Below are 23,236 nucleotides of genomic sequence, written 5' to 3' on the forward strand. Positions count from 1 at the left end.
AGACATTACACTACATTTTTTTAGCTAGCCAATCAGGATTTTTTTTTTCAGTTGGTCTGCTTAACATTTTAATGAGTAATTAATAAAAAAATTTAAAAAATATAAATAGAATCTATTGGCAATTGGATACAACCCTTGCCAAAATAAATAGACAAATAAATAAATAAAATCAAAGACTCACAGTCACATATGCACTAGGCAAATCATCTTGTATAAAATACTAAAATGCTCCGTCCGCACTAGGCAAATAATCTTGAGATAAACTAATAAAGAAAAGAAACAAAACTTAAAGATGAAGCAAAAAGTGCATTTTGCATGAAAAAGAGAACCAAAAGTTCAATTTGCAAAAACACAAATGCAGGTCATTATCAAGGTTGAGAGTGTGCCAGTAGTTCTAAAAAATAAATAAAAAATGAAAGTTATTTATACAATAATATATTAGTATAACAACATCTTTCAGTGTCTATCTCTCTTACATATAATATAGACAAAAAAAAAATGTTATATTCATATCTGTACATATATCTCAAATAAAATTGCAAGTGTATTGTTTGTATACTGTTACATCGTCTTTTTATTTGGATTTTGAGTACTAGTTTGATTTGTTACAATTATAATACTGAATAAAATAAGAAGAATAATATAGGATAAAAACATAAGTTAGATGACAATTTTTTATTATATATATTATTTGACGAATAATAAATCATATAAGTAAAATAATATAAAATTTATTATAATATTTAATATTAATTATTTTAATATCATTTATATAAAATGTAATGTGTTTATTGAAATAAAAAAGAAAGAAATTCGAATAAAAGAATATAGTGTTTTCCTTTTAAAATGATTACTTTGTTTAATTACTAATTTTTGGTTATTAAAAAGATACAAATAGAGATTTGTGTTTTTTTTAATATTTTATATTTGAGACAAAAAGTTTATCCCATAATTTTCTAAATAATAAAAATGAGGAAATTCGTTCTCTATCCATACGCTTGACTTGAGTTGCCCCTACTGTTCTTTTCAAATCAAACATAGAATAAAAATATTTATTTTATTTGGTAGCATAATTTTTAACCAACCAAATGGATCCTTGTTGGATTTTTAGCTAGTTATCTGTTAATAACAATTTTTATATTTTTTTATTAATGTTTATTAAGACAAACAAAATTAAATTTTATTTAATAAAAAAATATATTAAAAGATATATTAATAATATTTCCTATAAATACATCTCTAAAATAAGTATTTCTAAAAAGTGACATGCAAACAAACATTTCTCTGGGTGCAGTTTATCAGACATAAATATCCGGGGGAGGGCTTGATGGAAATCCAGGAGCACTCAGGATCGTATGTGTTAACTTCTATCGCCAAAGCGTTTGAAAAATTGTGTGATGGGTTTCATTTGAGGTTGGGTGATGGTGGGAGTAGCTTTTGGTTTGAAGATTTGAATATTGCCCTGGAGGTTTCCTTTGTGGATGTTCATGACATTGGCTTGAGGGTGTGTGATGTGGTGAATGGGGATGGGAACTGTGACCTCTCCAATGTGGATTCTCTGCTTCATGGGGATCTGATGTTACTGGGTTTTGTGGGAATATCGGGCATGCAGATATTTTGAAGGCGATATCAAGGATGGGATATAATCAAAATTATAAAAAAAAGTGTAATTTTAATTACAGTATATGGGTAGATTCAATAATATAAATATTTTTACCTAATAATAAAGGAAAATCTCTTACAATATAAAGACACTCAACTTGATTAATTTGCAAGTTTTGCCTTGAAAATTTGTATGATGTTCCTATTTATAGGTTATGTTAGGGGACTCTTAAAACAAATAAGTAAATTTCCACTAATGGTCCCACTAAATAGGCATGAAATTTGCTTGAAACATGCATGAAATACATGAATTTTGGAAGCTATAAGGATTATCTTTTATGTTGGACGTATAGTTGATATAAAATACATGTTTTACCAAATGTTTGCCGAACACATTAATGTTTTCATGCAAAGGATCCACATATATTGTATATAACTTTTTTTATCCATAAATATTAGTTTTGATGTTTTTCTCTCCCTTCTCCTCTCTCACTCTTAAGTTTCTCTTATCAATCTTATTATAATATAACATCGTGAGTTACTCATTAGCTGTGAAAGTCTAATTTTGAGATTAAGAATTCAAATAGTCACATTGAAAAAAAATAAAAAATTTAACTCGTGAATTAAATTATAGAAAAACCAATTTAATGAGTGAGATAAATAGAAATTTTTTTTTTTGTAATTAAGCCTTTGATTTATTGGACCGAACACCCTTAAAAGGAAAAAGTACAAATTTGAAGAATCATACCACAACAACAATGACAATCCTGGCTCCTATTGATCACCACAACACATAAACCAGCTACAAAGTCTTAATTTTCTGTACAACGGTAGCTAGGAAACCACTGGAAGCTGAATCGGTGAGATTGCCAACTTAGAACAACGACGGCAGCCAAAAGGGATTTTAGGGCAATGATTCTATGCTATTGAAAAACAGGGAGAGTAAGGCTGTAAAAGTCATTCAGTCCCATCTTTCATTAAGGTTATTTTTGTCCCTACAATACTTTAAAAAAAAATGATCGGTAAAAAATTAAAAAATACAATAGAAACCCGTAACTGCAGGTAACATAAACTTATTCACGGTGGACTACATTGCAAACTTGACCACGCTAGAAGCTGCCTTCTTCTAAGCATACAAAAAGTATATGAATTCAATTGATCAATTTAAAATTACAGGAACAAAAGTAAGGAGACCCAAAACATATATATTACCCTAAAAATTACATTCTTAGTCCCTAAACTCGGCATAGAATTTCATCTTAATATCCCATGCAGTACCTCAATCAAGCAATCCCATTTCCACGTGCATAAATCACAGACCATCCAATTAGGCATGTTTCGAGGAATATCAACAATCTGCCAGCTTAGCATTTAAAGCCAACCGTCTGTTGCAAACTGCTACTTACTTACTTTACCTAAATTTGGACCACAATCCAGCACAGCAATACTCTTTCAAATAATAGAGTCAGGCTTGTGCACCGCTGTTACTTCCTTTGAGATAGCACCTCTATCACGTTTTGATGATACTTAGAGATACCAAATTTCTAACATCTAGCTCGCCAAGCATTTTGGGTTTCATTATAGTTTAAACTTTACAGCTAAATGGCATGACATTAATCCTACCTATTCCTCCTTCTCTTCTTCCCCCATATGAATTGAATTTCGTTGAAGCATTTGAATTGCAGGGGCAGTTGGGCACCCTCTTGTAATAAAAGTGGTCATCGTCGGATACAAAGGATTTAATTTGATTGTGTACTCTTTCAATTGAATGAATGGAAGACTGGAAACCCTATATAGACATTGCAGGTAAAAGCAAAGCCAAATACAGTCATCCATCATCTTATCATATGTTTGAGGAGTCGCATTCCACTACAAGATTTACCAAAGGGGATTTCGTCTTTTATTGGATCTTGCAAGCACTAGTTATAAATTTAATATTCTTTCTATTTACTTATGGCCCTCAGAACACTAGTTAACATTTTCCTTTGTTCCTTTTACCAAATTTTAGTAAGCATGGTTGGACAAAAACAATAGCTACCTGGATAAAATATACGGCACAATCTATCTTGTACCACGTAAACTTATTGGCAAGCAAATATTAAGCCAACCAGCTGCAATGGAGAAAAAAGATCCATTCACAAATTCCAATCCCCCACCCCTCCTGAAAAAAGGTTCCAACTTCCAAATACAAAAACTATCTATGTTGCCATCATGCAGGATGGCTAATTTTACAGAATATTGAATTATAGAAGGAACCACTAACCAGTATAATTAAACCAACTAATCTTGAAGAAAAATAACAACTCCTACCGAGTAAAGATAAGTTCCACACCATTGCCAGCAATAAAATAGAGAATTCTTGTTCTATTCATTGAATGTTAAAGCAACAAGAACATTCATAGAAAAGGAGTTATTCATGAGTACTGTGAAATCATAAGACTTATTCAAATAACATGAAACATCATATTAAATAATTTTTCCTGGAAGTTACTTCAGTAAAAGCCTTCCCTAAATCACGAGAATCTGATGATTAAATAGAATAAGTTCATTCACATTTAATTTACAACAGTACAGTGATGATGCACCAGTCCTATCGAAGCTGATTCCTGACCAACTATCCATCTAGCAATGCTGTGATATATTATTCACTCTTCACAATAACATTATATGCTGGGAAACCCTTCCCATATAACCAAATTATATGAAAAGAAAACGCAACACTACCAGTCTTATCCTCTTATCAGATTACAACACTTACAAATATCATTATTGGTCCAAAATAATACTAGCAGGGAAGTTCCCTTTCTTTGGCTCTCTGTCCTGCAAAATTGCCAAGCATGCAATATATGCACGCAAAGAATGAAATACTTACTGTTATGATACATTATTATATCGTTATGCTGCAGCAGATCGTTTGTCCTCATAATCATCAAGATTAAGAGCATGTAGCAACTTAGGCCAAGACTCCGGGATTCCTCCAGGCAGGTTAAACTCCAATAATTTTCCTCTTGAACGGTAAAATTCCTCCACAGGCTGAGTCTGCAATCAAGACAGAAAACAAGTCCTTAAACCAAGTAGAAAGGGAAGTCAAAATCATTCACAAAAATGTAACTATAAGCAACAGGAAATTAGAAACATCAACAAGTTCACTCAGATCTTTTATAAATTCCTCACAATAAAGATAAATATACAACTACAAAAAAGAAGCCATTCAAGCAGCCGATCTTCCTGAAGTCCCAAAATTAATAATAATATAATTGTGCAGCAATACCATTTCATTGTATATTCGAAGCCTTTCTTTGACCACTGCTTCAGTATCATCTGATCGAGTAATGAGCTTTGATATACAATTCTCAGGAGGAAGAAGTGGAGCCATAATAATTCCAGGGCTCCCATTCTCAGCCTTGATGTTGATGGAAGCAACATTAAAATTTCCCCCACACTGATTGCAAATTCTCCTACCAAGGCATTTCTCAAGCAGAACATCTTCTCGAAGCTTCAGATTGATTACCAAGTCAATGTCAGTTACCCCTTCCAATATTTCCTGCAAGCGAAAAACACATGTAGAATTTGAGTATTCTGTTATTTAAAGTTTTAAACTGTTCTATGAAAAGTAAGAGAGCAACAGAACTGTTGCAACTACAACACATATGAAGGGACGAAGAGGCAGAACTGGAGACAAATTAAAGATGCTTCAACGACAGGAAGTAGTAGCTAATCAAGTGGGGAAATGAAAATAAATAAATAAAAACAATAAAAAAAAAACTAGATAAGGTAGGTTGCCTTATGAAATCATCATATTATCCATACAAAGAAAAAATTCCTTCACTTCCTTTTCATTAGAAATTACAATTTTGGGAAACAAAACCCACTATCAATATTTTTGTTCCTTGTATTCATGTAAAGGTTTAGTAAACAAAACAAGGGGAGTACCTATAATGAAATACACTTTACCAAAGTGAAGAAACTCACTGCTTGCTTAATTGTTCGAGGAAAACCATCAAGAATAAATCCCAAATCGCCTTTAGCTTCCCCGGCAACAAGTCTCTTTGACAATAAACTAATAATAATTTCATCTGACACCAATTGACCTTGTTTTACAATTTCTGATAGCTGTAATAAACCAAAAATTACAAATCAAAAAGTGGAAGAAATGGTCTGATGGACATAACATAAACATTCTATCCCAACAAGGAGACAGCAATTAGGCCACAATATATCACCTTGAAATACCATAACTATGTATTAATCAAAGCTTGAATAAATTTTCAGTCAACTGATCTTTAAGAAGTCGGTTCAATGAAAAATTACACAAAATTCAATCTTCAGAAGTTAAAGACTTACTAGCTTGGCAGACAGGTAGGTTTTCCTTATAACCCAATAAATAAATTACAGTTACAGGATTATGCTCTATAATTACTAAATAGAATACAAGAATACTTATGATCAAAATGTTCAAGGAACTGAAAACCAACAAAACTCAACTTAAAATTCTTGCTGCACAGATATTTTAACAGAAGTTAACCAAACCAACAAATGACAAGTTCTAATAAGGTATCCATACACAATTTAATTTCTATAAACTCTCAATATAAAAATTTTACTACCGCTAATCAATTAGAAATCATCTTTAATACGACTTTAATGATAGTTGACTTTTAAATTGTTATTGTAAAAGCCATACATAACGATTCTTTTTTTTTTTTTTTTGAAAACTAGGAATCAAATACACGTATAAGGGAGTCTATAACAACTAAAATATGTATTGTGTTCCACCAACTAAGTTAAACTTCCTTAATATACACAAGGATTTGTGACTAGATTACAAGTTACAACTATTTAATAATTTTTTTAAAAATAATAATTATACTGCCATTTTCTTTTAGCACTGCACCGTACACAGAAATTTCAATAACCTTGACCAAATTTGCGTTAAAAAAATTAACCTAGCTAATTCAAAGTGAACGAAAAAAGAGGAGGAAGAAGAAGAACAACAAAACCTGGGAAGAAAGGGGGCCAGAGGAGGTGAGTTCGTCGCGAACGAGATCGCCGGTGGCGATGTGAGGGACGCCGAGGAGGTTCGAGAGGCGACTAGCGTACGTTCCTTTTCCGACGCCGGGGCAGCCGAGGAACACCCACTGCACGCACCGCTTGCTCGAATCTTCACGCAGCGGAAACGGGCGGAACGACGTGGCGTCGTGCGGCGGCGCGTGGCAGTTGACTACGGAGGAGCTCAGGCACCTCCTCGCCAGGGAAGAGACGACGAACGCGCGCTTCGCGAGGCGGGTTATGGCCGCCATGATGATGGGATTTGCAGACTTGCGCTGAATGATCAACGACAGCGATGATTGATTAACTTGTTAATTGTTCGCTTTCGGAAATTATTTATTACAAGATTTGCTTCAAATATCTAAATTTCAACTTAGATTTTACTTGCACGCACACAAGTCACAAAGACCTATGTTAAAAAAACACGTGGATAAATTCATAAATTTAAAAGGTGAGCCGTACGAATAAATTAAATAGACAAGGATCTAGTGTATACGGTTCAAATGGCTCCTGTAGTGTATTTTGATATTGGTTTAATAGATAAAAATAAAATAAAAACATAACAAGAAATTCTGTTTTGATAAAATTATTTTTGTAGCAAAAGTAATTTTCATTGGATTTTTAAACATTGCACATAGCCGTTAAATACAATTTGAGTTGTTAATGTGTTGGATGATTGGAATTTTTTTTATTGGCATATTATTTATTTTTTTCTTATACGTCTCATGTCATATTGCTTTTGTGGGGATGCCAATTTGTGGAATTTTTTGTAGATGCTTTCTTCTTACACGTTATGCATTCAGCTATTCACTTTTGTTTGGCTATTTTTTTCTATTTTTTTAAAGTAAATAAAAATAAGTATTATAAATTAAAAAATATTGAAAAATTGTTCTAGTGTTGGATATACTTAGTGTGCCGAAGGTGAAAACACAGAAACAAATGTTAATCTGTCAGCACTACTCAAATTCTTTAGTTTTGTGTAAGAGACTAGTTGTCATTGATAACAATTGTACCAGCTCAAGTGGTGTCGTTCTTGAAGAGAATAATCATCATAACATAATCATGTCTTCTTATATCCTTTGAATGCCCTAGTTGTTAGGATTTCCAAATTGCATCACACAAGCCTTCACATCAAAATTGACAACCTAAACAACAAACTCAAAATAAAAAAACAAACCATCCAAATCAAAAACCTCAATGTACATAAATACAAATGTCACAAATTAAACTTATTTAGGAATAACATTCACTGGATTTAGGTAGATAGTCATTATCATATCCACATTAAAAAAACACATTTCCTAAAGTCTATACTAGTAAGAATAATATAATTAAATGTCAATTTGTTGGTAGAGTGTGTCTTATTAATTATGCGTTAAGTTTTTTTTTTCAGAGTACCAAAAGTGATTATTAAGAAGTTATTATGCAAAGAAACTTCTTATGAGAGAGTGAAAAGGTAAAATAAAAGATACCGTGGTCAAATTTGGAAAGCATGAGTTGTCCAAAGAGCCATGAGATATTAGGGATTAAAAATATAAGCTTCTTTAATGAAACATTGTTGAGTAAATGGAGATGAATCATGTTTTACCAAACAGGCGCGTTGTTGGAAAAGGAGGTGATTAAAAAAAAAAAGTCTTCCATACCAAAATTGGGTATGAAATTTTGAGTGGCCTAGGAGGTGGTTTGTTGTAATCATTCTTATTTTTTATCCATCAAAACATTGTAGTATCTTTTCTATTTCATTCTTATTTATTTTCTTCCTGTTTTCTTTCTCTTTAGTATAAACAAAGCATAAAAGTGTATTAAATTCAATATTTTTAATAAGAAAGTAACCAAATTAATTAAATAATTAAAGTCGTTGAAATAAAAAAGTGAGCTTTATTACAACACTCCTTAGTCCATAGTCCCTCAACTCTTTTTAGTTCTTCTTACTTTCACTGTTAGGGTCAAAACCCAGTCCAAGCTCCCCAAAACGCAAAACCCGCGCGGCACCATTTCATCTCATTTCCCGCTCAATATGGCAGACAACAAAAAACGCCGGCGCAAGGACCCCGCCGGCGACGAGCTACCCTTCAAGAACAAGCTGAAACCCGACTCAGCAATCATGGAAACCCTAAAGCAGTTCTCCGCCTCCTCCTCCTCCTCCTCCGTCTCCCAAACCCTAACCCTCCAGGACCTCTCCATCCCCTTCCGGTGCCGCGAGGTGGCAGACCTCTCCCTCTCCTCCGTGCAGTCCAACATCGAGTCCCTCATCCTCAGGATCGCCCACTCCATCCTCTCCGGCCACGGCTTCTCTTTCGACGTCCCTTCCCGCTCCGCCGCCAACCAGCTCTACGTGCCCGAGCTCGACCGCATCGTCCTCAAGGACAAATCCTCCCTTCGCCCGTTTGCGAACATCTCCACTGTGCGGAAATCCGCCATCACCGCCCGCATCCTGCAGCTCATCCACCAGCTCTGCATCAAGGGCATCCATGTCACCAAGCGTGACCTCTTCTACACCGACGTCAAACTCTTCCAGGACCAGGTATGTATGATGTACCTATTCATATCATCCACCATTTTTTTTCAATAAGTTAAAATGTTAATGGTGTTTTTTCTCTATGTACAATCGCCAATTTTTGACACATTAATCGAGTTCTAAGATTCAATCCCCGGCTTTACCCCAAAATGGGTCGATCCGGTGAGAGAGGATTAATCCGGTGCCAAATAAGAAGTTCCAGATATTGCCAATTTTTTGGTTTTTGAATCCCTCGCTTTTCCTTCCTGCATTTAACTCCTGTAAGATAGCGTGCAGTTGCTTGATAGTTTGTCTAACAAGGGGGTGAAATCTGTGTGTTCCATCATAACTAGTATGCCTTTTAGAAAGATCATCAAGTTGCTTTAGAATAATAACTTCAGTTATGTTTGGATAAATTCTTCATAAACACTTATAAGACAGGAAAATAGAAGCTAAAATGAATTGAAGTTCTCCCAAAACCAAAATCAATTTATGTATTTAAGCTTTTAGAGAAGTTAGACTAAAGAGCTTTTATAAGATTTGTGTGTAAGTTGATTTTTCAACATGTTTGGAATTGGACACCTGTTTGAAACAGGGAAATCACCTCAATTACGGTGAAAAATGTTAAATCTAGAAATATTTGCTTCTGACTTAACTTGAAAAACTATGTTGACACTGAAACCTAACATGCTATTCATCTTATGAAGCTTGTGGTGAAGTTTATTCTTAGGCCTGGTTTGGATAAACTTCCCCGTAAGCACTTAAAGGAGAAGAAAATAAGAAGCAAAAATGAATTGGGTTTCTCCCATAAACTAAAATTAGTATCTGCACAAGTTAAAAACAACTTTTGGAAAAGCTAAATGAGAGGACTTCTACAAATTGGCTTATGCATAAACTAGTCTTAGCTTATGTTAGAAGCTCATTTCATTTTTCTTTCCTGTTTTCTTCTCCTATAAGTGCTTATGAAGTTTATCCAATCGGAGTGGAGTTAGACTGAATGACGAAAGTTTGGGGTATTTAGAAAATGCAGGATGAAAAGTGAAGGTTATAGAAGTTAGGACAAAAACTAACAATTGGCAATTTTACAAGGACAAAAAACATTGTTAACCCATAAACAAATCATCGTTTATCATTTTTTGTAGTGCTGTTGTTTTTACAAAAATAAGCAATTCACCAAATTTGCATGAATCAGATCCAATCTGATGCTGTTCTGGATGATGTGTCCTGCATGCTGGGGTGCACTCGGTCCAGCCTCAATGTCGTTGCTGCGGAGAAAGGGGTGGTGGTTGGGAGGTTGATTTTCAGTGACAATGGGGATATGATCGATTGCACCAAAATGGGGATGGGAGGGAAGGCAATTCCGCCAAATATTGATCGAGTTGGGGATATGCAGAGTGATGCTTTGTTTATTTTGTTGGTGGAGAAGGATGCTGCTTATATGAGGTTGGCTGAGGATAGGTTCTACAACCGTTTTCCATGCATAATTGTGACTGCAAAGGGGCAGCCAGATGTTTCCACTAGGCTGTTCTTGAGGAAGATGAAGACAGAGTTGAAGCTGCCGGTGCTGGCTCTAGTTGACAGTGATCCTTATGGGTTGAAGATTCTGTCGGTTTATGGCTGTGGGTCCAAGAACATGTCTTATGACAGTGCTAACTTAACCACCCCTGATATCAAGTGGCTTGGGGTTAGGCCTAGTGATTTGGACAAGTACAAGATACCTGAGCAGTGTAGGTTGCCGATGACCGAGCAGGATATTAAGACTGGTAAGGACTTGCTGGAGGAGGATTTTGTCAAGAAGAACCCTGGTTGGGTGGAGGAATTGACCTTGATGGTCAAGACTAAGCAAAAGGCTGAAATACAGGCTTTGAGCACTTTTGGTTTTCAGTATCTGTCAGAAGTTTATTTGCCCTTGAAGTTGCAGCAGAAAGATTGGCTTTGACCTGTGAATAATGTAGTAATATCTAAGAATTAAAATGGTGGTTATGCCACTACTTAGCCCAACAGCTTAGTCATGCTATAGTATCTCTGCAAGTTGCACCAGAATGTGGTAAATTTTTAAGTATCCTTCATTGAAAAATTGTTAAAAAATTATGTTGATCGCCTGTTTTTCAGACTGAGTTTATAATTGTCTTATTGTTCTTGCTTCAGTTAACAGGGAACTGGGTTTATTAAATTATAAACCCCAAGTGCTTTTGAATTGCTTAAGTTTCCCTTGATGTTGCTTCTAATTCTGAACTCCAAGCATTATAGGTCTCTAAATTGTGTCGGATTAGTACAAGTTTATTTTCCCTTGAAATTGCAGCTGAAGGATTGGCTTTGACCTGTGAATAATGTAGTAATATTTAATAATTGAAATGGGGGTTATGCCACTACTTGTACCAACAGCTTGGTGATGCTGTTGTATGTCCACCCAATTTACACTGGAACCTGGATAAGTATCCTTCACTGGAAATTGTTCCAAAATTATGTTGACGGTCTATGTTTTTTTCTTAGAGAATTTTCCGTTTTATTGTTTTCTTATTTTTCCATCAGTAAACTGGGGACCAAGTTTATTGAAATTTTTAAACGGAGTGCTTTAGAATTGCTTGAGATTCCCTTGATCTTGCTCCTAATTCTGAGCTGAAAGAATTGTATTTAATTAGTAATAATACTGCTTGGAGGAAGATACTCAAAAGCTAATCCTCCTGTCATACCGAGATTTAAAGTGCTCCTAAATTTTTCATGATGAAGGATATCATCCTATGTTATCTGATTTTGTTTGGCTAAACTTGGTCCAGTGAGGGAAAACATTATGTATCATCGACAAGGGTTATAGCCTTATGGCCACTTGTGTTGTGCTCAAGAGTATATGCAATACCAAATCATCTAACTCAAGAATCAGATATTTATAGATTTGGTATTAGCTTGTCTGGATATAATTACCGGAAGGAAAGAGATTTACAATTAAAAATCTGCAGGAGAGCAGAATATTGTTACGTGGGTAAGAAAATCGTATTGTTATTTCTTCTCATAGGTCTGGCTCATTCGAAAGCCTGAGAGTACAATAGTGAATTGTTAAATAAACATTGTGGATAGTTTCATTCGCATAGTAATAGTAATAATAATGGTAAAAAAAAAGGTAATCTTTATGGACTAAATAAAGGGAGTTAAACATTTCCTTATGAATTAGCCGTGCTTGGAAAAACTTAATGCAAAATATTACTTCGAACTTGAAAATTGTGATAAGAAATCATTTCTATCCAAATGCTCAAATAGTTGATAGTTATTTTAACAAACGTTAGTCTGGTTGATAATGAACAAACTCATTACAAGTTGTCGAGACAATGATCTTGTTGTCGGTGAAGTACTTGTAAGTACTTATTGAACTTTGAGATCTATTCTAATCTTAATGAATTTTTAGATCCAAGTCACTTTATTTATAGTTTTTGTCTCTCAATCAAATCTTAATTAAAAGTAAAAAAAAGTTAAAGATTTTGTCATGGTGGTTGGATTCCTTTTGAGTGATGTTTTATGTTCAGGATGCTTTCTAATGCTCTCCTTTACTTTCTTTTGTGCTAAATAGATTTTTCTCATAAAAAGAAATTCTTTTTTAAGAGTAAATGCCTAATAACATGTTTACATATGCGTTATTGATCTTCGTTGCTCTTCAAATCTATGTCAAATATAAGGAAATGACGCAGGAGCAACTCTTGCTTCTAGCTGATCCACATCCGAAGGCAAAGGACACAAACACAATAAATTATTGTCAGAAAATGTTTAACAAGTAAGTAATCACGTTCTTAAGATAAAATATATGATTATTTTCATTGATCATTCAGAATATCATACATGATCGTCATCATCTAATAAGAACATGATACGTGGTCGTCTGTGAACCGGAGGATCACATGATTTGATTAAATACTAGAATAAAATTGGTGAATAATTTGATCAAAGGACAAAATTTAAAATTAGAGACAAAATAGAAGACAAAAATGTAATTTTGCCAAAAAAAAAAAAAAGTGCAATCCGAAATACCCGTATCTTTTGCTCAGTTCAAAGAAATTCAGTGACCTAACGAGTGTGCATTTGAGGGGTAGATCGGGAATTGGAACTCTTTCGTAAGTTCTGGAATCTACACCACCCCATCTACGCTCTAAACTCCGATCCCTAACTTAACCTAACCAGACATCTTCCTCGCCTCTGCCAGGCACATCGTCCTACGCCACACAAACACCACACAGATCGTTCCTTCACATCTTACCCTAATTTGATTATTCCCCAATTTCATCGAACCAATAAATTATATATAAATATATTTTTATTTTTATTTTTTGATGCCGATAAAAAATGCCGCCAAAGCAGCAATCAAAAGCTGATTTAGCGAAGAAGCAGAAGATTGTAGAGGACAAAACCTTCGGTCTCAAGAACAAGAACAAGAGTAAAAACGTCCAGAAGTATGTTCAGAATCTCAAGCAATCCGTGCAGCCAAGGCCCGATACCGCCAAAGTCGATGCCAAGGTATGTGTGCCTCTAATTTTATTTTATTTTGTTAATCATAAAATTGATTAGTTATTTATTGTCCTTAATCCATTGGGGTTTGTATTTTGCAACATAATAAAAAGATGTGTTGTTATTGTGATGATTACAGAAAAAGAAGGAGGAGGAGAAGGCCAAGGAGAAGGAGCTAAATGATTTGTTCAAAATCGCTGTTACTCAACCCAAAGTGCCTGTTGGTAATCATTTTAGAAATTTTCTGATTTCTGACTTGAAATTACTTTTCTTTATCCAATGGGTTTATAATTATTGATTAGTGTTGCTGGAAGTGGAAACTAATAATATATCTGAATTTGCTTTGGGCCAGGTGTTGATCCCAAGTCCATATTATGTGAGTTTTATAAAGTGGGGCAGTGTGCCAAGGGCTTCAAATGCAAGTTCTCGCATGATTTGAATGTTCAGAGGAAAGGGGAGAAGATTGACATTTACAGTGATAAGCGTGACCAGGGTATTGCTTTAAGTTCAATGATGATTATTGCTGTGGTTTTGATGGCTTTTTTCTCTCTTTATCTAACCTTTTGATTTGGTTCCTGTATTGTCAGAAACAATGGAGGATTGGGATCAAGAGACCTTGGAGAAGGTGGTGGAGTCAAAGAAAACTGAGTATAATCAGAATAAACCAACTGACATAGTACGTTTTGTTAGATTTGTAATTTGTTGGAAACTTGGAATTACAACTGTTACATTGATTTGTTTGATATTCATTTTCGTTTTTTGTGGTTCTCTATGGTTTTTGTTTGTTGTGGGGGCTTTTTTTGGATGTTTAATGGTATTGCATTACCTTCAAATTTTATGTTATTTGTGGCTTATGCTACTCAAAATGACCGCTGTCTGTTATTTGTGTACTATCTCCAGGTCTGTAAATACTTTTTGGATGCAGTAGAAAAGAAGCAATATGGTTGGTTTTGGGTCTGCCCCAATGGTGGTAAGAATTGCCATTATAGACATGCTCTTCCACCTGGTTATGTTTTGAAATCTCAAATGAAGGCTTTGTTAGAGGAAGAAAGTGAAAAAATATCAATTGAAGAGGAGATTGAAAATCAGGTGTTTTTTTTCTTACAATAAGCTATGTCATTCAGTATTCAATATTGTATCAGGTTATCTAACAAAATACTTAACATGGTTTAGCGTGCCAAAGTGGCAACTACAACTCCTATGACTCCTGAGTTATTCTTTGAGTGGAAGAAGAAGAAGATAGAAGAGAGAGATGCCAATATAGCTGCACAACAGGCTGAGAGGGCTAAGAATGATCGCATGAGGTATATCCACTATCTGTTCCCTATGGTTCACTTGTAAAATGTATGTATATATGCCCCCCACCCTCTTTTACTCTATAAAAATGTGAAAAAGTGAGGGAACTTCATGTTGTTGAACCTGTTAAAAAAAAGGAATTACGAGTGGTTATGAAGGTGGACAATATTTTACTTTTTTCCCCTGCTAATCTGGTTACATTATTTTCTCCTTCAATGCAGTGGTCGGGAGCTATTTTTGTCAAATGCTAGCTTGTTTGTGGATGATGCAGAAGCATATGACGTGTACCAGAGAGAACCAGAATCTTATGAAACTGAAGAGAATGTAAGTTCTTTATTCATGTCTGTCTCTGCATAATTTGATTTAATATAGTTCGAATTATGATAACCAACCTGGTGAATGCAAATCTGAGATAAATGCTGCTGGATGATTTCCATTCACATAAAAAGCTGCAGTACAACTGCAATGTCAGGAATCTTCTGGCTTTTGTACAAATAAAAATTTCACTGTTGCAAACATAAAAAATGGACTGCAACTGCATGGCTGTAGCCACATCATGAGTGAATTGCAGTATCTGCTATGTGACTGAGTGCACAACTTGTGCTTGTTTCTAAAAGCCCGTCGCAATGGGATATAGGTCCTATTAAACTTCTCCATAAGCATTTATATTAGAAGTAAATAAGAAGGTAAAACAAATTGAACTTTTCCCATAAGTTAAAATCAACCTATGCACTTCAGTTTTTGGAATAGTTAGATGAGAAAGTTTCTGTAAAAGTTAATTGCATAAGTTGATTTTAACTTATGGAAGAAACTCAATGATTTTATCTGATTTTCTTTTCTCAGAAGTGCTTATATAGAAATTTATTCAAACATGGTCATAATGTATCAGTAACGAGTTCCAAAAATAAAAATTAGAAGTTCTTGAATAAAAATAATGCTTGCACTTAGGTTGCTGATATGGTTGTCCTTTAAAGTAATGCTCTTGTCAAATCACGTTCTTGTGTTTTCCCTTGGTCATGGAGCTCTGCCCTGAATAATGAATTATTGCCAGTTTGAAGTTTCTTTCTTCGCCATTACAAGAGGAGAATATTGGCTTCTAGCACTAGCTCTCTTGACTCATTCTTCCTCTATTCAGTATGCAGTTTAAATGTGTGCTTTAAGTATGTAATGTTGTATCTTTTTACATCAACTGTATATTTTGTTTTTCTAATTGTTGGATCCAACTTCAGGGGAGTAGGAATGCTGCAGAAGATGGTCCCAGCTCCTCAGCAACAGCCGCTGCTGATGGTGATTATCTTGATGACATAGATGACGATGACGAGTTGGACATGGATGAGTTAGAAGAATTGGAAGCAAGCTTATCCAAGACATCCATCCTAATAAAGGAAACAGGAGCTGAAGCTTAATCCTGAGAGTTTGTCGCAATCTTCATGTGATATTTTTATGCCTCTGCTGAACAATAGAGCATTTGCCTGTAGCCACTCGCTCTCCTTGCTTTCATGGAAGGTTTTTGAATGAAGGCTGTGGAGATAATGAAATTACTATTTGCTGCATCGCATTTGGTATGAATAGTGGCTGTTTGGTATAATCCACTTTCCTTTTTTGTTAGATCTCTTATTGGACCTTAGACAGACATTTTTGTTGTTTGAAATAAGTAGTCTTGTGCAGACTGTACCTGATTTGTACATGAGTTTCCTTATGTCGAAAAGGTGTCTTTAGTTGTTGTCGCGCTTGTGATTTTCTTGAAACCATCAAAGCATAAAGTGGTATTTGTTATGTTATGAATGCTATAGCTAGATACCTTGGGGCTTTAGAGGATGCTTGGGATTTTGAGGTGGAGTTAGTTTTCGTACCCATTTCTTGGATTTTAAAAAAAGACTCCGAGAACAGTTTTTTTCCCATGCTTAGTATTGTTTTAGGAAGAAATTATAAAAGAACAAATAGGCCTGAGTATTTTTTAGATTGCATATGAATTCGCTCCTTTTTCCATTCCTATACTCCTTGAAAATATTACACTGATATCACTTGTATATTTTACTATTTCTAATTGTTCGAAAAATATTATATGATTTATCCCTAAAAGGGAGGTTGTAGTAGAAATTAAAAAAGGAAGGGTATTGTGTGCAATCTAAAAAAACCTGAGAACATGTTAATATAATTTTACTCTTTTTAATCCATTCATTTCGGATGAAAAAGAGGAAGAAATCTGCTTTTTGTGTAATAAAAATACTAAAATATCTTTATTTTATTTCCACCAAAGATACTTATACCATTTTATTTCTATTTTCCCCCCTTTTTCTGCACAATTGAACTAGAGAAAATAAATTGTTACCTTTTTTTTCTTTCATTTTGTCTTCTATTAAACAAACTAAACATGATTTCATTTTTTACTCTTTTTCGTAAGATAGGTGACCTTGAAATTTTCAGCTCATCCCACATTGTTTGGGAAGCTAATCATGTTGCAAACTAGGATGACAAAAAAGTTCATACCTGCGGATAAAAATCACCATGGATAGTGATGGATACTTTCAATAGATATTTGTAATCCTTGAAATCATAAAAGTATCCTCATATATATATAGATATATTATCAAGAAAAAAACCATAAACCTAATTTTCATTTTGCCTCATGATCCTCTTGTGTCTCACCTTCATTTTTTTTTCTCTTTGAATTTATGCTTTTGAGACACTGATTTTTTTTTTTAACTTATACTTTGGATTTATATTTACTTATGCTTAAGAGATACATATTTCATATTTAATTTTTTTGTGTTGTTACTTATGCATAAAGTGGTATTTTTTTACTTTCAGTATATATTAATTTGAAGTATTCATGGATATCCATGAACATCTACGGGTATAAAAAATCCGTAAATATTTTTCAAATAGACGTCCAATGGGTAAATGGGTGGACAACGAACACAAATTTTCTCCAACAAAAAGTTAGTAAGTAGCCTTACTAGTGCTTGATTCCACTCATTGTCATTCCAATTGCGAACTTGTATGCTAAGTTTGAACTTTTTAGTTCTTATAATAACTTGACTTTTGTTATATTTTTTGCTCCTGGTCTCCCTTATGGGTGATTTGAATTGTATTGTTGAATGGGATTTAACTTTGGTTGTGGGGTGCGTTGCCTCCTTCTATTCAGCAAAACAAAAAGATATATATATATATATATATATATTTGTGTATATCCACATATTCGGTAGTCCTTCAAAAGATTGTACAAATTCACTCCGGATTGTTTTTTCTCAAGATTCAAACTAGGGATGTCCCTCTTAAGAGTATTCCAATACATATTCTTATCCCACAAACTAGCTTAGGGTTTTGCTTTGGACACTAGTAGAATTACTGGTACACCCAACAAATTTTTAAAATTTTCATTTTATCCCTCCCTTATAACTTCTTATTCAACGCTTTGTTTTTTAATGTTTCTTCATGCGAGCTTGTTATTTTTTCCTTCACCTTCGTTCTCGTGAGAGTTGCCCGTTCATTGTTGTGTCTTCTTTGGTAGAGGTGCATTGTTTATGGTGGTTCATGGGCAAGTGGTGGTTGTAGCAATGGTTGATTTGGCCATTAATGACAGAAGTAAGGTGTTCGATCTTTTTTTTTTTTTTTTTTTTCCGTTAAACTTACATATTGATAATCCGTAAGTTATATAAAATTTACAATGATAATCTGTAAGTTGTATATAACTTACGGATTAATAATCCATAAAAATCTTATGGATTGGCAATTCATATGTTACTTATGGATTGACAATCCATATGTTACTTATGGATTGACAATCTATAAGTACCATACAGATTGACAATCTGTAAGAACTTTTTTATTTATTTTTTATTTTTATAAATTTATTTTATTTTTTAATTAAATAAAATTAGAATTATTAATTAAAAAACTTTTAAATAGATATAGTTTAAATATTCATTCGAAAGTTGTAGTTTATATAGTTTAAAAGTGATATGAATGTTAAAATAATTTATACTTTTAATTTAATTTAGTTGTTTGAACATAAATTTCTTTTTTTTTGTCCTTTTAAATTAATGTATTAAATTATTAAATATAGTAAAAATCCGAAAATTGTGTGATAGTATAATTATGGTGTGTTAGGAGTTTTTTGTTTGTCATTGAAATTTTTGAATGTTTTTTTTAGATGACCAAAGATAATGTTTGAAGAAGTTGATATGAATAAACAAAATGAAGATGAAGATGGTGTGAATGAAGAACATGTTGATTGTTCTGATGCATTTAATACTTCTGAGTTATTAATATGATTTATTGTTATTAGAGTAAGTAAATGAATGCCCCTTAAAGACTAAACTTGTATAGATTGCATTGTAGGTATTTGTTACCCATGATGATGTTCTACATTGGATTCTATCTGTCGCTTATGAAATTGATTTTGTGACGATGATTGTAAGATCAGACACAAATAATAGTATTAAAGGAATGACCTCTTTTATTTTAATTAGTTGTGAAAGGAGTGATCAATGTAGGATCAAGAAGAAAAATTTGATAAGAACAATGACTAATAGTAGGAAATGTGAGAGTCTGTTTATTTCATTTTTTTCACTAAAAATATTTATACCATTTTATTTATATTTTTTTCCTTTTTCTGCACAATTGAACTATAGAAAAGAAATTGCTACCTTTCTTTTCTTTCATTTTGACTTCTATTAAACAACCTAAAAATGATTTCATTTTTTACTCTTTTTCGTACGATAGGTGACCTTGAATAATTCAGCTTATCCCACATTGTTTGGGAAGCTAATCATGTTGCAAACTAGGATGACAAAAAAGTTCATACCTGCGGATAAAAATCACCATGGGTAGTGATGGATACTTTCAATAGATATTTGTCATCCCTGAAATTATAAAAGGATCCTCATATATATTGATATATTATCAAGAAAAAAACTATAAACCTAATTTTCATTTTGCCTCATGATCCTCTTGTGCCTCACCTGCCTCACCTTATTTTTTTCCTTTGAATTTATGCTTTTGAGACACTGATTTTTTATTTATTTATTTATACTTTGAATTTATATTTACTTATGCTTAAGAGATACTTATTTCATATTTAATTATTTTGTTTTGTAACGAACACAAATTTTCTCCAAGAAGTTGGTAAGTAGCCTTACTCGTGTCCTGTTCCACCCATTGTCATTATTGAATTCAAAGCTCTTGCAAACTGATTGCTGCCTTTATTGAATTCAAAGAGGCTATTATATAGCCTTTACAAATCTAAACAAAATACAAAAAAATAGCTCACGGATAACTATGTGATTCACAACAATTAGAATAACTCAAAAGCAACAGATTCCTAAAGACTAGGACTAATTAAAAACAAATTGTAACAGCAACAAACTAAAACAGAACAACAAATACCAAAGACCTCTTCATTCCCTCCCTTAAATTATCTGCAATATGCAGTTAGTTTACTTCCATGAGATCAAGCATTCCCATCTTCTTTCTAAGCTTCTGCAAGGCCTCAAGTTTCAAGGCTTTAGTCATCAAATCTGCAACCTGCTCCTGAGTTCCATAGTGCACCAACTCGATTTCTCCATCTTTTACAAGATCTCTTAAAAAATGAAAACGCACTCTAATATGCTTGCTCCTTGCTCCTGCCATGCATAACTGGATTTTTTGAAAGTTTAATTGTTGAGCTATTATCACACATAATGACAGTGCTACCTTCTTGAGCATGATTTAAGTTTCTCAAAGCTCTTCTCATCCACACAACTTGACAAGCACTGGCAGCAGCAACAATAAACTCTGCTTTAGTAGTTGAGAGAGTAACGATTGGTTGCTTCTTGGACATCCATGACACTACTCCTGAACTCAATAAGAAAACAAACCAGATGTACTTTTAGAATCTTCCTCATCTCCTGCATAATCAGAATTTGTGAAAGCAAACAAGTCTTCTACCCCTCCCTTCTTGTAGAATATCCCATAGCTTGTAAACTTTGCGCTCTTTCCATCCCTTGCATGCGTTGTGACATCAATTCAACAAGTAAAATGTCCCGTTTACAGTTTCGGTCCAAAAAGGTTTGGAAATTTTGAATATGATAATCAACTTTTCTACTTCTATTTGATGTGGGACTTTACCTCACACAAAGACATCTTAGTTTCATGAGCATATAGGTTAAATAAACATTTAGAATAAGAAGAATCTCATAGCATGCATGTTAAACGAAAGCACCACTTTCTATGTAACACAGCTGCCCGCCTAGGTTATCCTATTCCAATATCATAATATCGTGTCACAAATTTCAACTTCATTTATATACAACCCATCAATGCAAAACTATCAGCAATTACAATATCAAACACAAAACTGTTACGTTGACAAATTGAACTTTGTTGTCTCTTCTCTCTACTACTTAATTACATTATTATCACATTAGAATAATGAGGAATCACCTGTTCTTATCATAAATTATAATACGTTATTTTCTTAATAATTTTTAAAGTTAAAACTCTTATCTATGACTATTTAATTTTTATATAGAAATGAAGCATGAAAATATTACTTAAATTAATGGAACCTCGATCTTACTCACCATGTTACAGTCATGGTAAATATATCGCACTCATAAATTGTTGGGTCCATTTTTTATATTCTTATCACTCATCACTCCTTACGAACTATAACTCAGAACTTCCACCTCTCTGCCAGTTTTGGTGCACACCTACTCAGCGAAGCATGATTCTACAAGTCACCCAGTCACAAATGGTTGTGATTTCTCATGCTGTAGCTACCTCAAAACCCTTGACCAAAGAAAACTTACAAAACAAGCCGTGTCTTAAACACTTGACTTTCATATATATTATAAAACAAAATAAAAGTGCGTTTCTCGTCTTCGATTCATACATAAAAGGCTAAACTATACTTGATATTTTTTTAATTTATTGAAATTTATTTTAACTCTTTATCTTTTTAAGAAATTGTTTTAGTATTTTATATCTCAAATTTGGATTAATGTTATCCTTTCTAAACAATGACTATTTTTAATTTTTGAACATAATTTTAAACTATTTTTTTTACACTTAACACGTAAAAGTTATCTCATTAAAATTACTTAAAAATTACATGAAAAATATCAGGTTAAAAATTGCGTAAATATTAATCCTGTGAGTAATTGAAAAAAAATTGATATTAGATTTTTGTTTTTTAATTGTTGGTGAGACTATTTTTTATGTAATTATCACCATGTTTGTAGTCTTTTTTTGTTCAAAAGTTATTTGGGTTCTATAGGTTTTATATAAGTAAATCTAATAGGATAAATTTTTTGTCTTAAATTAATTTAAAAAGATTTAAAATTATGTCACGAATAGAAAACTGTCACAGTTTTGAAAGGACAATAATGATTCAAAATTGAGAGATAAAGAATTAAAATAAATCTTTTAAAATATAAAAAAATAAAAATGAGTTTTAGTAAAAAAAAAAAAAAGCGACCATAGGTATATTTTAGCCTTTATAAAATAATATGAAAAAAAAATGATTTTTAGCTATTAATCGTATTACAATTTCAAAAAATAGTAAAAGATAATACTTTTTAGTAAAAGGAGTATATATTATAATTTTTTTGGATTCTTAATGTATTCAGTTATTAACGACAACAACTATGCGTTCGCGTCTATATTTATGACAACCATGCGTGTAAGATAGCCCTTTAATTCTGTTGTCTCTTTACGATTATGATTTGTTTTTTTTTTAGACATTTACGATTTTGAAATAGCTAAACATAAGCTAGCTTGGATTTTTATCAAATATGTTGAACTCTATTCCTCTTTTAACTACCACAAAATAAATAAATAAATGGATGGTTTTTTTTTTTAAAAAAAAAACAGCAGCTTGTGCTTCTCATTTGAAACCTGACCGTGAATAATCAAAGATGTGTTTTTTTTCAATAATTGTCAAGTTAATTAATTTTCGAGAAGAAAATTTGAGGATATAACAGACTTTAGTGGTCTCGTCGTGTTTGGTGAAAACTTAGAAATAAAAGGATTATTCTTTGACATTTATTACTTTGAAAATGATCGATCTTGTCGTTGATTTCTATATCAATGAAAAACAAATGCATACTTTTACGTAACATGAACGTAAATAAGATTGATTGCAAGAAAATTTCTCAGAGCAATGCTGCGAGAAATGGTTCATATTCAGGATGTAGTTTGTTAGACTATCTCTAATGTGAAATTTTTAAGTGGATCTTTTAATTTATATTTTGTGGTCCTCACAATATTTTTTTATTCCCATCATACTGTATTATTATAAAAAATTCATATACAATT

General features: G+C 33.1%; 3 protein-coding genes across 3 annotated transcripts; 2 read left to right on the forward strand and 1 right to left on the reverse strand.

Moving 5' to 3' along the window:
• Positions 1-4,132: 4,132 nt before the first annotated feature.
• On the reverse strand, positions 4,133-7,091 carry LOC100777619 (probable adenylate kinase 1, chloroplastic). Its single transcript, XM_003542444.5, has 4 exons — positions 6,603-7,091; positions 5,575-5,715; positions 4,874-5,146; positions 4,133-4,641 (listed from the first exon to the last, which is right to left on the reverse strand). The coding sequence occupies exons 1-4, from the start codon at positions 6,900-6,902 to the stop codon at positions 4,498-4,500; spliced, it is 858 nt and encodes a 285-aa protein (XP_003542492.1). The 5' UTR covers positions 6,903-7,091; the 3' UTR covers positions 4,133-4,497.
• Positions 7,092-8,529: 1,438 nt separating this feature from the next.
• On the forward strand, positions 8,530-11,259 carry LOC100778158 (DNA topoisomerase 6 subunit A). The gene is made up of 2 exons (XM_003542445.5): positions 8,530-9,175; positions 10,341-11,259. The coding sequence occupies exons 1-2, from the start codon at positions 8,669-8,671 to the stop codon at positions 11,085-11,087; spliced, it is 1,254 nt and encodes a 417-aa protein (XP_003542493.1). The 5' UTR covers positions 8,530-8,668; the 3' UTR covers positions 11,088-11,259.
• A 2,218-nt stretch (positions 11,260-13,477) lies between these two features.
• Positions 13,478-16,341, forward strand: LOC100778701 (zinc finger CCCH domain-containing protein 11-like). The gene is made up of 8 exons (NM_001317657.1): positions 13,478-13,648; positions 13,779-13,863; positions 13,992-14,132; positions 14,227-14,315; positions 14,540-14,728; positions 14,813-14,943; positions 15,157-15,259; positions 16,165-16,341. Exons 1-8 carry the CDS (start codon positions 13,478-13,480, stop codon positions 16,339-16,341), a joined length of 1,086 nt encoding a protein of 361 aa, NP_001304586.1.
• Positions 16,342-23,236: the final 6,895 nt, after the last annotated feature.

Source organism: Glycine max, chromosome 13 (assembly GCF_000004515.6).
Source record: "Glycine max cultivar Williams 82 chromosome 13, Glycine_max_v4.0, whole genome shotgun sequence".
Classification (NCBI taxonomy): domain Eukaryota; kingdom Viridiplantae; phylum Streptophyta; class Magnoliopsida; order Fabales; family Fabaceae; genus Glycine; species Glycine max.